The sequence below is a fragment of the Protomyctophum parallelum genome, assembly GCF_964188405.1.
Source record: "Protomyctophum parallelum genome assembly, chromosome: 22".
In the NCBI taxonomy this organism is placed as follows: Eukaryota; Metazoa; Chordata; class Actinopteri; order Myctophiformes; family Myctophidae; genus Protomyctophum; species Protomyctophum parallelum.
The window spans coordinates 35,613,160-35,630,979 of NC_139714.1; the positions used below are offsets into that span (position 1 = coordinate 35,613,160).

A 17,820-nucleotide genomic window follows, 5' to 3' on the forward strand; every position below is an offset into this window, starting at 1 on the left:
CAGACCTACAAGCTCGTAGATCTGCTATTTTTCAATAGCTAAAGCATAACATGATGCCGACACCAAAATGGGTTCCCGTATAGAATGGGTTATTTTGAGCGTGGAACACATTATTCACTACTTTCCACAGATGTAGCCATAACAGCAACAACTGAAGTCATCAGGTGGTACTGTTACTGTAATGGTCACAGTTCTCGCCCACATTTATTGAAACGCTAAGTACAACTGAGTGTGCTGCAGCCATGGGGATTGGAAAACGGTAACCTCTTAAAAAAGAAAATCACACAAACCTATATATACGCTTCAAGTCCTGTTCTGTTAACTCTGTGTGTGTAATAATGTCGCCCTGCTTCGAGGTGTCCGCTAACAGCTACGATAGCGTTGTGGGCCGGGGGGGGGGGGGCACTGCTGTGGGCCGGGGGGGCCAACGAGGATGGGTCGACGGGTCGTGTTCTGTCATTACCTTCTCCATTAACGTCCCAATTACACCACCCCCCCCCCCCCCACCCCCTGCTCTCATTAACAGGTAGTTCGAATTATGGCTCTGACCTTTGCTTGGGGGAATTAACCCATTCTGACCGGGGTGAACCCATTTTGGTGTCAGCATCATGTTATGCTTTAGCTATTGAAAAATAGCAGATCTACAAGCTCGTATCGCGCCACCGAGTGGCGCGATACGAGCTTGTAGGTCTGCTATTTTTGAAAAAGAAAATCGAAGAACGACTGACATTTTTTAGAATCTGATCTCAGGTCAGAATGGGTTCATCAGACCAGTGTGTGTCCAGTGGAAAACCTCGTATGAATCTGATCTCAGGTCAGAATGGGTTAAGACTATAACCACGTCGAGTTGCCTGTCTATAATTCAAAATCACAACCTTGAACCCCAATCTCTCCCCGGTTCCACCCAACCCCTTCACACCATCTCTCACACTACGACCATTAATCCATTCTGACCTGAGATCAGATTCATACGAGGTTTTCCACTGGACACACACTGGTCTGATGAACCCATTCTGACCTGAGATCAGATTCATACGAGGTTTCCACTGGACACACACTGGTCTGATGAACCCATTCTGACCTGAGATCAGATTCATACGAGGTTTCCACTGGACACACACTGGTCTGATGAACCCATTCTGACCTGAGATCAGATTAAAAAAATGTCAGTCGTTCTTCAAAAAAATGTCAGTCGTTCTTCGATTTTTCAAAAAATAGCAGACCTACAAGCTCGTATCGCGCCACTCGGTGGCGCGATATGAGCTTGTAGATCTGCTATTTTTCAATAGCCAAAATGGGTGCCCGTTCAGAATGGGTTAATCTCTCCCTTTCAGGAGGCCTGTCCAACCGCACCTAACTGCTCTCCCACAACCCCCCCCCCAATATATCTTCCCTTCGCACACACCCCCCCTTCTCCCTTCCTCCATCCACAGAAGTGTTTTAACATGTATGAGGTGCACACTGTGGAACCGTGATGAAAGACATGGAAATGTACAGTAGGTAGCCTGCACACCCAGGCACCTTAATTTAAGCCATTTAGACCGGGCACCCATTTTGGTGTCTGCATCATGTTATGCTTTAGCTATTTAAAAATAGCAGATCTACAAGCTCATATCGCGCCACCGAGTGGCGCGATACGAGCTTGTAGGTCTGCTATTTTTGAAAAACGACTGACATTTTTTTTTTTATCTGATCTCAGGTCAGAATGGGTTCATCAGACCAGTGTGTGTCCGGCGGAAACCTCGTATGAATCTGATCTCAGGTCAGCCATTTAGACCCGAGGAGGATTCTACAAAATGCCTTCTAAATCCTGACAGTTTTCTGAAAAACCTCGTGTTTCTATGTCAGTGGTTCTATGTCAGTGGTTCTATGTCAGTGGTTCTATGTCAGTGGTTCTATGTCAGTGGTTCTACGTCAGTGGTTCTATGTCAGTGGTTCTACGTCAGTGGTTCTACGTCAGTCGTTCTACGTCAGTGGTTCTACGTCAGTGTTCTACGTCAGTCGTTCTATGTCAGTCGTTCTATGTCAGTGGTTCTACGTCAGTGGTTCTACGTCAGTCGTTCTACGTCAGTGGTTCTACGTCAGTCGTTCTCAAAACATTTTCATGTCAAGGATCGCGCAAAAATATATGTACCCCCCCCCCCCCCCCCCTGAAAATATGTTGTTCCATGGACCCCCCCCCCTGGAACAACATGACACGCTACAGTGCCGGCTACAAGCTCTTACCGCGGCCGCGCTACTGTACGAGCTTGTAGCGTATATAGATCTGCTATTTTTCAATAGCTAAAGAAAGTATAACATAATGCTTAAAACACCAAAAGGGGTTCGCGTCCAGAATGGGTTAAAGGAGAATTCCATACTAAAAGGCTTTCTTACCTTTCTTTGTAGTTGTTACGTCCCCATCAAAGAGGTCCAGGTGATATTTTGTGCAAAAGCTCCTTATTGGCTATTTCCCCTACCATAAGCCCTAAATGAATTGCATTGAATTGAATGGGGCTATGGGGCGTTGTGCTAATTTGCTTATTTCCATCGCTCAAAATTATAATTTATTTGTATATATCCTCTCTTCATAATGTAAATAATATCCCAAGCGGCACACTTTACTACTTATTTCGATGGAAATAAGCGAATTAGCACAACAATACAATACAATACATCCCATTCAATTCAATGCAATTCATTTAGGGCTTATGGTAGGGGAAATAGCCAATAAGGAGCTTTTGCACAAAATAACAGCTGCACCTCTTTGATGGGGACGTAACAACTACAAAGAAAGGTAAGAAAGCCTTTTAGTATGGAATTCTCCTTTAATTTAAGCCATTTAGACCCGAGGAGGATTCTACAAAATGCCTTCTAAATCCTGACAGTTTTCTGAAAAACCTCGTGTTTCTACGTCAGTCGTTCTCAAAACATTTTCATGTCAAGGATCCCGCAAAAATATACAGTATGTACCCCCCCCCCCCCTGAAAAGATGTTGTTCCATGGACCCCCCCCCCCTGGAACAACATGACACGCTATACAGTGCCGGCTACAAGCTCTTACCGCGGCCGCGCTACGAGCTTGTAGCTTGTATAGATCTGCTATTTTTCAATAGCTAAAGAAAGTATGTAACATAATGCTTAAAACACCAAAAGGGGTTCGCGTCCAGAATGGGTTAAAGGAGAATTCCATACTAAAAGGCTTTCTTACCTTTCTTTGTAGTTGTTACGTCCCCATCAAAGAGGTCCAGGTGATATTTTGTGCAAAAGCTCCTTATTGGCTATTTCCCCTACCATAAGCCCTCAATGAATTGCATTGAATTGAATGGGGCTATGGGGTGTTGTGCTAATTCGCTTATTTCCATCGCTCAAAATTATAATTTCTTTGTATATATCCTCTCTTCATACTGAAAGTAACCCAAGCGGCACACTTTACTACTTATTTTGATGGAAATAAGTGAATTAGCACAACACCCCATACATCCCATTCAATGCAATGCAATTCATTTAGGGCTTATGGTAGGGGAAATAGCCAATAAGGAGCTTTTGCACAAAATAACACCTGGACCTCTTTGATGGGGACGTAACAACTAAGAAAGCCTTTTAGTATGGAATTCTCCTTTAAGCACACCTACCGGTCGTACAGTACGGTTGAGTACAAACTGCATCCATTCACATATTTCACCCTCACACTGTACGCTCACGCCGCTGCGTTCAGTCATAACGCATCGACACTAGGTAGGAGATGGTTTATTTCACGTGTCATTTCCAATGGGAGCGGTAATGAGGAACAACATTAACATTTTGCTGACACGTGTTTCTATGGTTCTATTATACTGTACCCCCTCCTCCTCCCGTTCTCCCTGTAGGGCCCTCGCTGAGGGGGACGAAAGCAAATCCCCCCCCCCCCCGACGTTGCTGTTTGTCCTTCTGTTTCAGACAGTATGTCATTGGCAACCATTAAACACAACCATTGTCCCTAGACAGATACATGTTTTGTTTTTTTAAGATATTGTTTTGTGGCTTTCGCCTTTATTTTATTTTTGAGTGGTGCAACCACTCTCCAAGGAACAGCAATGTCTGTGTTCACCTATGTGTGTCTGACTGTTAGTTAACCCATTCTGGGCGGGAACCCCTTTTGGTGTTAACATTTAGTCACACTTAGAATACTGCCCTGTTATCTGGTCAGCAGCTATTAAATCTGATTTGAAAAAGTTACAAGTTGCTCAGAACAAAGCGGCTCGTCTGGCATTAGGCTCCTCATACAGGACTAGTATTGATTATATGCATGAACATCTTGCATGGCTTATGGTGGAAAATAAATTAGAGGTGAGTCTCCTAATGCTACTGCGAAATATCATCACCACCGGTAAGCCATACAGCCTGGCTCACCAGTTAAAAATGACTGCTGAACATGGTCACAACACCAGAGGAGCAGCCTCTGGAAACATAAGAATAAGAATAACACCAAAATCAAACTGTCTCAAAAACACTGGTATGCAATAATTCTCTGGAATGCTCTGCCCAAAAACATCTTATCGACAATAAATAACAAAACCACTTTCAAAAGAAATGTCAAACGATACCTTGCCAATTTGTCAAGTATATAACTGATTTGAGTTTATTAATAGTTTTTATCATGTGAATTTAGTGGCCGGTGGGTGTGTTACCCCCCCCCCGTCTCAGGCGAGGGTAATATGAACACAAGGATGACGAGGCGACACAGTTCTAGATCTAAAATGCATTTCAACCATCGTAATAAAAATAATAAGCAAAACATCACCTCCTCAGAGACCGACACTTCCTTGACAGCTCCAGACAGCAGACTGACTGACAATGCATTTCTCAGAGCTATATACCCCCTGGCTCCTCCCACAACACAGGACCCAAATGAAAAAAGGGGTCAACATGATCCACAACATGTTACAGTCGCACAAAACTGTTACAAAACAAAACACAGTTATATACATTTCAGTTCATTTGAGCTTGTAGCTCTTTTATTTCACAAAGTCTTTCGTTTTCCAAAGTCCTTTTCCAAAAGTCCTTTTAGGATCCAATGTCCCTCGGCGACAAATAATCCTCCCTATCCCTAGACAGGAGTTGGTTTGGCCCAAATTGGCCCGATTAGTGTTCAGCTGTGCTGTTCCTATTTAAAGTGACAGGACGCCATTGCAACTGTTTGATTGTTGAGCATCAGAAATATGGTGAGAGCTGTTGTGATCCGTTTGCGGCTTGCTTGTAGTTTTGTTTGTCCATACCCTACCTAAACAGTGCGTGCTACTGAAAGGCATGTAAATGAGCAAACAGACAGTGACAGGGTCGGGTCACACTGTCACACATAGCCGCAATTTGCAACTCTAGATTTTTTTACAATGGGTTGAATCTAGAGTTGCAACAAGCTCCATCCACTTCCTATTCATAATTTTTGGTTTGTGATCTGCTTGTCTTAAATGACATTAAACTCACCAACATTGCAGCTGTAGTCCAAGCTTGAATTATCCTCTTTCAATCTGCCGAGCTTGTTTTTCATAAAAATCCACCGTAGAGATGTTATGAGCTACTTTCTGTCAAGACATCCTCTGCAAATGATTTTTTTTTTTTAAGTGTTGCAGTTTGGAAGCACTCGTTTCTGTTAACGGGTCGCGCTGCTGCCTCCTGCATTATGTGCAAATTCGAAACAGGTTGAACGCAGGGCCGTTCAGTGACTTACGAGTGCTTCCAAACTCCAGCACTTGCAGAGGATGTCTTGACAGAAAGTACGTAGCTCATAACATCTCTACGGTGGATTTTTATGAAAAACAAGCTCGGCAGATTGAAAGAGGATAATTCAAACTTGGACTACAGCTGCAATGTTGGTGAGTTTAACGTCGTTTAAGACAAGCAGATCGCAAACCAACAATGATGAATAGGAAGTGGATGGAGCTTGTTGCAACTCTAGATTCAACCCATTGAGTTACAAATTGCGGCTATGTCACACGGTGCTTTTATCTGCACTTTGGAGTCCAGTGCTCGTACAGTGTTCGGTACAGTATACGAGCAGATAAGATTCTTAACTACACACTTTGTCATTATAGGTGAACATTTCTAAAAATGTCAATATGTTTTTAAAATTTGCAAAAATAGCCCATCTATCACAATGCGTTATGATGCGACGCATTGTGAACTTGTAGCCCGCCTATTTTTGCTTTTTCAAACATTGACATTTTTGTTAATGTTTGGACAATATTTTCACCTATTAATCCATTCTGAACGGGCACCCATTTTGGTGTTAGCACTATGTTATGCTTTAGCTATTGAAAAATAGCAGATCTACAAGCTCGTATCACGCCACCGAGTGGTGCGATACGAGCTTGTATGTCTGCTATTTTTGAAAAAAATCGAAGAACGACTGACATTTTTAGAATCTGATCTCAGGTCAGAATGGGTTAATCAGACCCAGTGTGTGTCCAGTGGAAACCTCTTATGAATCTGATCTCAGGTCAGAATGGGTTAATCAGACCCAGTGTGTGTCCAGTGGAAACCTCGTATGAATCTGATCTCAGGTCAGAATGGGTTAATAATGACATGCCCAAAAAAAGGAACCAGGCTGTTGACTACAATAAAAATCAAGCCTCTGTCAGTGTTGCCAGACACTGAGGACCAGTCAGCTATAGAAGACCACAATATAGTCTTATTATCAGTGTAAGACCAGAGGCGTGGGCTTGTAGATCTGCTATCAAGGCCCGCCAGAACACATTCTGTTTGACAAAAACTGTAGATTTACTCGACTAAAACATTACAGGTGACTAAAATGTGACTGAAAGTAAATGAAGACTACTCAAGAGACTATGACTGAAACTAAAATCTAAATATGCTGCCAAAAACAACACTGCTTATTATAACTAATGTAGTGAAAACTGGCGCCCACGATACCGCGTAAAAGGGTAGCCGCAATTTGCAACTCTAGATTTTTTTACAATGGGTTGAATCTAGAGTTGCAACAAGCTCCATCCACTTCCTATTCATCATTGTTGGTTTGTGATCTGCTTGTTCTTAAACGACGTTAAACTCACCAACATTGCAGCTGCAGTCCAAGCTTGAATTGTGACTTACGACGAGTGCTTCCGAACTCCAACACTTAAAAAAATAATCACTTGCAGAGGATGTCTTGACAGAAAGTAGCTCATAACATCTCTACGGTAGATTTTTATGAAAAACAAACTCGGCAGATTGAAAGAGGATAATTCAAGCTTGGACTGCAGTGCAGCTGCAATGTTGGTGAGTTTAACGTCGTTTAAGACAAGCAGATCACAAACCAAAAATGATGAATAGGAAGTGGATGGAGCTTGTTGCAACTCTAGATTCAACCCATTGTAAAAATAATCTAGCGGCTAGTGCCCACGATACCGCGTAAAAGGGGAGTCTCCAAAAAGAGCTATGTGAGAGAACGCACAGTGGGATTTAGCACGGCGCAAACACCATCCATGCTGTACCTCCACATGAAAAATAGATGAAACCAGAAAGATCTGTGAAATAGTAATTGGGTCCCTGATGAATGCATTGCCTGCCTTTGGATTCCTCCAAAAAAAAAGATGCTGTGTGGGCAAAGCCATAGAAGTTCTCTTGGGAAAAAAATACAGCATTAAATATGCTGGGTTTGTACATAATATACACATGCATGGAACCCAAAGTATCAAGTCACTGTTAAATGGGACATACCTTCTGCTAATGTGGGAATTTAAGTGGACAAAGTCGTCTACGGTATTTCTCCACCCCCAGGCTGTGATACTTCCACACATCCTCTACCTCATCTTTTGAGGCACACATGAAGGCCATCAGATCAAGAGCAACTACTTGCAAGAGGAAATGCATTTTGAATGGTCTGCGAGGGGCAGGAGATCTCCTGAATAGTTTTAATTTAGTTTTAGTCGACTAAATATAAGATTTTAGTCGACTAAATCTACAGTTGATTTAGTCAAACAAAATGTATTTTGGTGGGCTGATCTACAAGCTCACAACGCGTCGCGCTGCGACGCGTTGTGAGCTTGTAGATCTTGTAGATCTATGATCTATGAGCTTGTAGATCTGCTATTTTTCAATAGCTAAAGCATAACATGATGCCAACACCAAAATGGGTTCCCGTTCAGAATGGGTTAATTACCCAGATACTGTAGATGGCAGCGTACATCAGATTGATAAGAGGCTCAGAAGAACCCACATCTGCATTCAGACTGCAGATTGAACTAAACCTAAATTAACATTTTAATCAACACTAGTGCTGTTGGCGAAAACGGACCAGAGGTGTGGATGAGGCCACTTATTTCAGTCTCACCGTGTGATTCCGCAAAGGAGAGATGAACATTTGTACATTTTCGCCGTGCATATACCTAATAAATATCCATCTACTCCTTCATCGATCGTTCATTATGCTATTACGAGGGAACTGGTGCTGAACCCTTTGCAAATTACTTGAGTCAAGATGATGATAATGTTTCATTAGAGGGTGATTTATGTATCGATAAAAAAAACTGTCCTTGGAGCAGAAATCAGCTGTGGGGGCAGAAAAAGGGAACATTCGTCATCTCAAGTAGGGAAGTCTCCTTTTCCCTACGATCACATCGGGGATGGCAGTGGCTCAGTACAGTACAGTACAGTACAGTACAGTACAGTACAGTACAGTACAGTACAGTACAGTACAGTACAGTACAGTACAGTACAGTACAGTACAGTACAGTAGGTATAGTGGATGTCTTGGAATCAATATATCATATCTTTGGTCCGGTGGTGAGGTGACCACCGCTCCGGTGGTGAGGTGACCACCACCGCTCCGGTGGTGTGCTGACCACCGGAGCTGAAATAACGTTGAGCGGTGGTGAGTAAAAACAGAGAGAAGGGCTGGAGCGGTGGCGGTGGTTTGCTCTTCACCGCGGCTCAGTGACGTCATGTTGTAGTTCGGCGGTCACCTCAGTGACGTCATGTTGTAGTTCGGCGGTCACCTCAGTGACGTCATGTTGTAGTTCGGTGGTCACCTCAGTGACGTCATGTTGTAGTTCGGCGGTCACCTCAGTGACGTCATGTTGTAGTTCGGCGGTCACCTCAGTGACGTCATGTTGTAGTTCGGCGGTCACCTCAGTGACGTCATGTTGTAGTTCGGTGGTCACCTCAGTGACGTCATGTTGTAGTTCGGTGGTCACCTCAGTGACGTCATGTTGTAGTTCGGCGGTCACCTCAGTGACGTCATGTTGTAGTTCGGCGGTCACCTCAGTGACGTCATGTTGTAGTTCGGCGGTCACCTCAGTGACGTCATGTTGTAGTTCGGTGGTCACCTCAGTGACGTCATGTTGTAGTTCGGTGGTCACCTCAGTGACGTCATGTTGTAGTTCGGTGGTCACCTCAGTGACGTCATGTTGTAGTTCGGTGGTCACCTCAGTGACGTCATGTTGTAGTTCGGTGGTCACCTCAGTAACGTCATGTTGTAGTTCGGTGGTCACCTCAGTGACGTCATGTTGTAGTTCGGTGGTCACCTCAGTGACGTCATGTTGTAGTTCGGTGGTCACCTCAGTGACGTCATGTTGTAGTTCGGTGGTCACCTCAGTGACGTCATGTTGTAGTTCGGTGGTCACCTCACCACCGTAAATCCAGACTATGTATGAGCCTTTTAGCTGGCCACGTATGTGTCTTAACTGGCCACGCATGTCAGAGCCATGGGTGAGGAGCCTTCAAGGTTCAAGTTTATTTAGGGTCCCCGAAGGGCAAATTGGATTACAGCATATACTAAACCCAAGCGTTTAGGTTATAAACGATTTAAACACATATTTGTAACACTTTTTAAACGTGTCACAGTGTTTAGATTATAAACAGAATCCCTGTAACACTTTTTAAACACATAAACGTGTTTAGTTTTTACAATCAAAGTCAGTCATATTATAGGGGTTTAGAATTTGAACACTAGGTGTTCTCGTGAGGTGTTTGAGTGAACTCGTGTTCTACTGTATTTTATGACCATTAATAAACATTTGGCATTTTATTATTACACACATGGTGTTTAGGTTTAAACGCGTCACATGTTCCAGGGATTTAGACAGTACATTAAACAATGAAACAGTACACAAATAAAACAGATACCAAAGTACAAAAGTGCACATAACCATTAAAGTACAGGCGTTAAAGTGCTATGCGATAGGTGCACGTTGGCCATAGAAAAGTGCATGTGCATAGAGACATTAGGCACGAGACCAATACAGTAAATTAAGTGCTCGTCATAAGGTAATCTCTTTGATCATACTGTACCCACAGCAGCATTCAGTGCGCAAATAGGGACGAAGGGACAAAGGAATATCTGTGCCTGTTTTTTGTGCCAGATGGGAGCGGTTTGTACTCTCCGTGAAGTGGGTGAGCACTGAGCAGCATCAGATCGGATACACAGAGCTTTGTTAAGCCGTTCTGACCTGAGATCAGATTCATACGAGATTTCCGCCGGACACACACTGGTCTGATTAACCCATTCTGACCTGAGATCAGATTCATACGAGGTTTTCCACTGGACACACACTGGTCTGATGAACCCATTCTGACCTGAGATCAGATTCTAAAAAAATGTCAGTCGTTCTTCGATCTTTCAAAAATAGCAGACCTACAAGCTCGTATCGCGCCACTCGGTGGCGCGATATGAGCTTGTAGATCTGCTATTTTTCAATAGCTAAAGCATAACATGATGCCGACACCAAAATGGGTGCAAAAAACTAAAAACAAACAAAAAACAAAACAATAACATACATATATAAGTACAGTATAATAAAATAATGGCACTTAGAATGGTAACAACAACAACAGAGTCGAGACCAAACAGCTGCAGAGAATACAATTAGACAATTTCCACCATTAAATAAGATAAATCCTTAACCGTAATATATTGGATAAACCTCCCCCATATCTTATCAAACATCTTCTGTTTATTCTTCAAAGTATAAGTGATTCTTTCCAGAGGAAGACACAATGATAACTCCCTATAAACCACAGAGCTTTGTTAAGCACTGGCTTCTTAAAGATAAGGTCCAGGCTATCCATCTGTGAGACAATTATCTTAGAGGCCACTTTTACAATTTCCCCAAGGGAGTTCTTGTCTCTGAAACAACAGATTACCATACCAACAAATAATCAAAAAATATATTACAGACTCGTACTGTAGCAGGCACTGTAAAACAGTCTTGTCGACATTGAACTTAGCCAATTTCCTTAGACAGTAGGCTACAGTTGTTGATGACATTTTTTATACATCACATCAGTATTTAGGTCGAATTTCAGCTTGTCAGCAATTATTGTGCCTAGATATTTGTAGCTGGGTACAATATCTACGGTCTGTCCATTGACACACTCTTCTGGGGGGGGGGAATCTATGCATAGCTCTTTTGTTTTAGAGACATTAAGCTGCAAGAAGGCGTTGTCACAGCAGTCATCGGAGCGGTCGTTATCCAGAAATAACACACGGCTGAATTCGGCGAAATCAAAACTTATGCAGATGTTACTTTAATATATTAGCGCATCACACTTCACACATTTGTCAAATTAAGAAAATGTCATTGACAAATGTTAAAAAGATTTGCTAATTACAATGCTTTTATACTATATGGGTCTATAATGTTACAGTACCCAAATATCAAAAATAATCAGATTTCTCAAAAGGAAATGCATGTATTTCATTCTGACCAGAAGCAGGGACAGAACATATCCCCACCGATTGCAATACACCAATTACAATGACCAGCTTGAGGATAGTTGAGCGTGCAACTGGAAAGGAGGGGGGGGCATCCCAGTCTGTTGCATTATAATCCACCGGGTAATGATTCTGCCCATTTCCATCTACCGTATATCCAGCCAGACACCTTTTAGGATTGATTTAATTTCTTTGATAATCGCTTTTAAATCCCTCAATGGACTGGGCCCCCTACTACTGCAGAAGGAAACCTGTTTGCCGAAACGAACGTCTAAATGTTTTGTCAGTCAAAAGATAACAGTTAGTTCTGTCTGTCCGTTCGTCCTTTGTCTGAAAGCGGCCAGTGGTACTGATTTGCACGCACGCACAGCTCTTTTCCTTTTTTGGGCACAATCAATCAAAGGGAGTGCCCCCATTACCCAATCAAAACACCACATTTTGGTGCCCCTCCCATCACTACAGGTGTGACTCGTCAACCCTGAGTGAGTGGGTGGGGACCCAGACGTATTGATGTGAATATAGGCCCAATCCCAATTGCCTCCCTCAAGCCCTGAGCCCTGAACCCTCATTGACTTTAGTGACGTCAGCTGTAAGTGCTTGAGGGTGAGAGGCTGCAAGGGCTCCAAATTGTTGTGAAAGAAATGGGACAGCACTTTGAAGATGAGTCCGCCATTCATGACACTTGCATCACTTTATACAAACTGTCCTCATTCACAGCCAGTGCCTACCTACATGCTTAGCCTATTTATACATGTCTATCATGTCTATTTTAGTATTTAAGATGATCGTTTTATTATTAGTTTAATAAATACACTTTCCTGTGTGATATGAGTTGTAATATTCATATATAATAATGTGTATTATACATTTCATTTCCATATTATTTTACTTTGCTCATTAGTCATTTCTCATCATGTTTCCCTTAATATTATTATTGTTATTAAATATATAGCCTATATCCTTCCACTCCGTCTCCTTTTGAGAACAGTAAGAAAGCACTATTGTGTTTGTTGACATTCTAATCGCGATACATAACTAATTTGCATACCTAAATGATTGACGTTCGGAGGATCCCCCTCATTCCACTGGTAACGCTATGAACTGTGGGTAATTTATTTGCCAAAGTCAGCCTAAAGTCAGCATCGACGCTGACTTTGGCAAAGGGCACATAAAGGGGCGGGGCTGAGCCCTCACTGACTTACCGATTTCAAATGGGACATCCCTCAAGCCCTCGCAGACTTCACATGAACGCGCAGCTAAGTCAGTGAGGGCTCATTGAGTCAGCAAGGGAGTGGATTGGGATTGGGCCATAGTCTGTTCAGAAGATTTAAGTGCACTAGTTAAAAACGAAAATGTTTTTAACTAGTGCACCAAAATGTGGTGTTTTTGATTGGGTAATGGGGGCACTCCCTTATTATAAATGTACAAACTTGTGTGTATGTTCACATGACCTGATGAAGATCTAACAGATCGAAACATTGTCAGTATTTAAATAAAGAACGTCTTGCTACTACCTATGGTGTGCGGGCTCCATCCAACAGCCCATTTTATTGGCTCAATACAAAGTCGGACCATGTTTGCTGCGCAAGGGTATTCATAGCGCTCACACCGTCACTATAATTATAGTTTGGTAAACTGAAATGAAAAATAAAAAAATAACTTGAGTTGTCCTGTCGAGTTGAAACAGCTGCCTTCAATTAGTTGGAACGTGACATTTAGAAGACAATGGCAAGTCGTCAACCCCCCCCCCCCCCCCCCCCCCCCGCCACGGGGGGAGAGGTGTGAAGACCATTAGAAGAGGCCAATGGAATTGCACGAAAAACACAGTCATCTTGACCGTCAGAGTACTAGGTGATTTTAGTTCAGACATGCTAGTGTTAAAGGACCCAATGCCTTCGATGGTGACGTATGTGTCGATCAGTGTCGGGTGGATTAAAGGAAATGCCTCTATGTATATGTAATTTGTAAGTTGATTAGCGGTATACTGTGCGCCACTTTTGATGCGTATGCACCGTCCCAGCATATGACGTCAGGGTATAACTGGTATAACTAGCTCTCAATGATGACGTAATAAAGATGTGGATTAAAGGACCCAATGCCAGAGTGTAATTGGTTTTCGATGGTGACATAATGACGATAATATCGTCATTACATCACATATTATGTTTTAGTGTCGGGAGGATTAGCCCCCAAACATTTAGATTCTCGTAGAGGTTTTTTCCGATCTAGTCTAAAAGATAACCCCGCCCCTAACGTCGAAAAGGAACGTTTGTGCCTCAAAATCACTCTTACCTTGTACAAATGCAAAATCTAAGCTGCTTTAAATGTTGCCCCACTTGTTTGTGAGGTGTTCGCAATCAGATTAAACACTGCACATGCTTATCTTTTAATAAAAAAGGTATTTTAATCAACTCTGTCTCGGAATCTGGCGGCCATCTTGCTTTTCTCTCCATTGTAAATGCGCAAGAGAACCCTGGCCGCTAGGGGCGCGGGCAATGTTCTGTTGCGCCGTTTACCGCATTTACAATGGAGGATTCAGAAACAGAGTGGATTAAAATACCTTTTTTATTGAAAAATAAGCATGTTCCGTGTTTAATCTGATTGCGAACACCTCACAAACAAGTGGGGCAACATTTAAAGCAGCTTAGATTTTGCATTTGTACAAGGTAAGAGTGATTTTGAGGCACAAACGTTCCTTTTCGACGTCAGGGGCGGGGTTATCTTTTAGACTCTCGTAGAGAGATTCGTCAGAATCGAAAAAAACCTCTACGAGAATCTAAATGTTTACAATGTATACATGTATGTAATATGGAACCACTGCCGTATCAGGCACAAGTAGTCATTACGTCATTTGCTGGGACGGTGCATAATTACGCATCGAATATCGTCCTGGGCGAAACTAGTACTTGCGAGCTCTGCTTGCGCAGGTAAATTAGTGCCACCGTGATTTTAAATGTAGTAAAGTATTTGGAGTAGAGAGGTTCTTCCTTGGCGTACTGGGAGTGTGCGGGAAAAACTTCCACGCAGGTAGCTGCACACAGACAGACACACGGTCGCCCAAGTCGCACCCGGTCAAACTGCCTAGCGTGGTTAACCACTCCCCCTTGAAAGCGCACTGCATTTCTTTCTCTCCCAGAATGGAATGAGAAAAAGCTAGTTCCTGTCAGGGTGGATTTGCGCATGTGTGTGTGTGTGTGTGTGTGTGTGTGTGTGTGTGTGTGTGTGTGTGTGTGTGTGTGTGTGTGTGTGTGTGTGTGTGTGTGTGTCTGTCTGTGTACAGTACACCTACATGTGTGTGTGTGTGTGTGTGTGTCTGTGTACAGTACACCTACATGTGTGTGTGTGTGTGTGTGTGTGTCTGTGTACAGTACACCTACATGTGTGGGTGTGTGCACTTCATAACAGGTCTGTCAAAGGCAGCTCTACCTCTTGCCTGACTCATAGTGAGACAGACGATCAGATTCACATTTAGATCAAACACACAACGACGTGAGGAAGGACAGTCTTTCCAAAAAGCTACAGGAGTTAATACTGACCCAGACCACTGGAACCTGCTGCTGACTGTCAACTGAATGGACTTTAACAAGAAACAGGACTCAAAGTGAAAGTAAACTTCAGGAAACATTCTGGAAGAGGGAGTGTTACCACGACTGACTGGCAGAGTTCCTTGTTGACTGCGTGAGCGAGTGTTTGTTAAAATGGCTTCCAAGTTGTCTCTCTCGGAAGAGGACTATTCCTGTCCTGTGTGCTGTGACATCTTTAAAGATCCCGTTCTCCTGTTGTGTAGCCACAGTTTCTGTAAAGCCTGTCTGCAGGACTGGTGGCGAGAGAAGAGAATACAGCAATGTCCAGTTTGTAAGGACATATCTTCGACGGATCGCCCACCTCGTAACCTGGCTCTGAAGAACCTGTGTGAGGCCTTCACACAGGAGAGACATCAGAGAACGTCAGCAGGCTCTGAGGATCTCTGCAGTCTGCATGCTGAGAAACTCAAACTGTTCTGTCTGGAATGTCAACAGCCAGTGTGTCTTGTGTGTCAAATTTCTAAAAAACACACCGGCCACAGAATCAGGCCCGTCGATGAAGCTGCTCTGGATCACAAGGAGGAGATCCAGAAATCACTGAAGCCTTTACAGGACAAACTGAAGGTCTTTATTAAAACTAAAACAAACTATGGCCAAACAGCAGAACATATTACGTTCCAGACTCGGCACACAGAGACGCAGATGAAGGAACAGTTTAAGAAGCTTCATCAGTTTCTACATGTTGTAGAGGAGGCCAGGATCACCGAACTGAGGGAGGAAGAGCAGCAGAAGAGCCAGATGATGAAGGAGAAGATGGACGGTCTGAACAGAGACATATCAACCATTTCACACACAATCAGAGCCATAGAGGAGGAGCTGAGAGCTGAACACATCTCATTCCTGCTGAACTACAAGACCACGATGGAGAGAGTCCAGCTCACACTGCAGGACCCACAGCCGGTCTCAGGAGCACTGATAGACGTGGCCAAACACCTGGGCAACCTGGCCTTCAGAGTCTGGGACAAGATGAAGGACATTGTCTCCTACACTCCTGTCATTCTGGACCCCAACACTGCCTATCCAGTATACACCCTGTCTGATGATCTGACCAGTGTGACATGGGGAGAGAGACAGAAGCTCCCTGACAATCCAGAGAGATCTGAGCAGAAAGGCATTGTCCTTGGTTCTGAGGGCTTTAACTCAGGGAGTCACAGCTGGGATGTTGAGGTTGGAGAGTCACACTGGTCAGTAGGTGTGTTTGCAGAGTCCTCTCAAAGGAAGGGACTCACAGAGGGTCCATACTGGACAATATACATACGTGAAGGTAGATACAGAGCATACTCAGGGTCATTCACTGATCTCTCATTGAAGCAGAAGCCTCAGAGGATCAGAGTCCAACTGGACTGGAATGAAGGAAAGCTGTCATTCTGTGATCCTGATACTGACACACACATACACACCTTCACACACAGGTTCACTGACACACTCTTTCCATACATTTATACTGGTCCTGGTGGTACTCTGAAGATCTTACCTAGATCTGTCTAACTCTGGACAATGTATGATGATGATGATGATGATAACGATGACGATGATGATGATAAATGATAGATTTGCTAATGCTTTTTATTTTCTACACATTAAACGTCAGTAGTGGTAATAATGTTAACATTAATAACCTGATATTGATGATGACAAGTGGCAGTAGTTGTTGGTATAATATTGGTTTATTAAGCACCGGTTTCTTAAAGATAAGGTCCAGGCTATCCATCTGTGAGCCAATTATCTTAGAGGCCACTTTTACAATTTTCCCAAGAAACAAACCTTATCATACCAACAAATAATCGAAAAAGAAATTACAGACTCGATTTTTTTTCTTCTTTTTTCCGACAGCACTCGATGTACTGTAGGCTGTACTGTAGGCACTGTAAAACAGTTTCATCAGAGTCTTGTCGACATTGAACTTAGCCAATTTCCATGATGTGTGTAATGAGCATTGTACAGTACAGCGCTTTGGAGAAAAGTGACCATTTACCATTTTCACCTTGTACTGTACATACAGTACAACAAAGGCTTTTGTACTTTTGAATGGGAAAAATGGTGACATAATGAGCTGGCATACTGTATATGGATGTCATGCATACTTCTACAACATTGCTTTTAAGTGATCTTATATTTTTTGTTATTCATGTCCTCACTGTATTGCATTACTGCTTGTTTTTTTAATGTCGTTGCCTTGCTTTTCTTTTATTCTCCATTGTTCTGTAAAGCACTTTGAGCTGCATTTGATGTCATGAAAGGTGCTATACAAATAAAGTTTTATTATTATTATAATATGAATGTATTATTTATTATATGATGTGCTATCTCAAAGGAAGCCTGGTCCATATGGCCAAGATGTGGATTAATGCTGAGGCAAACGGCAAACTAAATGAAGGAGCGATGGCCACATGCTGTGTGTAGCTCACGGTACATCCCTGGAACATGTGACGCGTTTAAACCTAAACACCATGTGTGTAATAATAAAATGCCAAATGTTTATTAATGGTCATATACAATACAGTAGAACACGAGTTCACTCAAACACCTCACGAGAACACCTAGTGTTCAAATTCTAAACACCGGC

At 42.9% G+C, this 17,820-nt stretch overlaps 1 protein-coding gene across 1 annotated transcript; it reads left to right on the plus strand.

Moving 5' to 3' along the window:
- Positions 1-15,368: 15,368 nt before the first annotated feature.
- On the plus strand, positions 15,369-16,742 carry LOC310853157 (E3 ubiquitin-protein ligase TRIM35-like; the record flags this gene model as incomplete). Its single annotated transcript, XM_083757396.1, has 1 exon — positions 15,369-16,742. One exon carries the CDS (start codon positions 15,369-15,371, stop codon positions 16,740-16,742), a length of 1,374 nt encoding a protein of 457 aa, XP_083613522.1.
- Between the last annotated feature and the right edge of the window lie 1,078 nt (positions 16,743-17,820).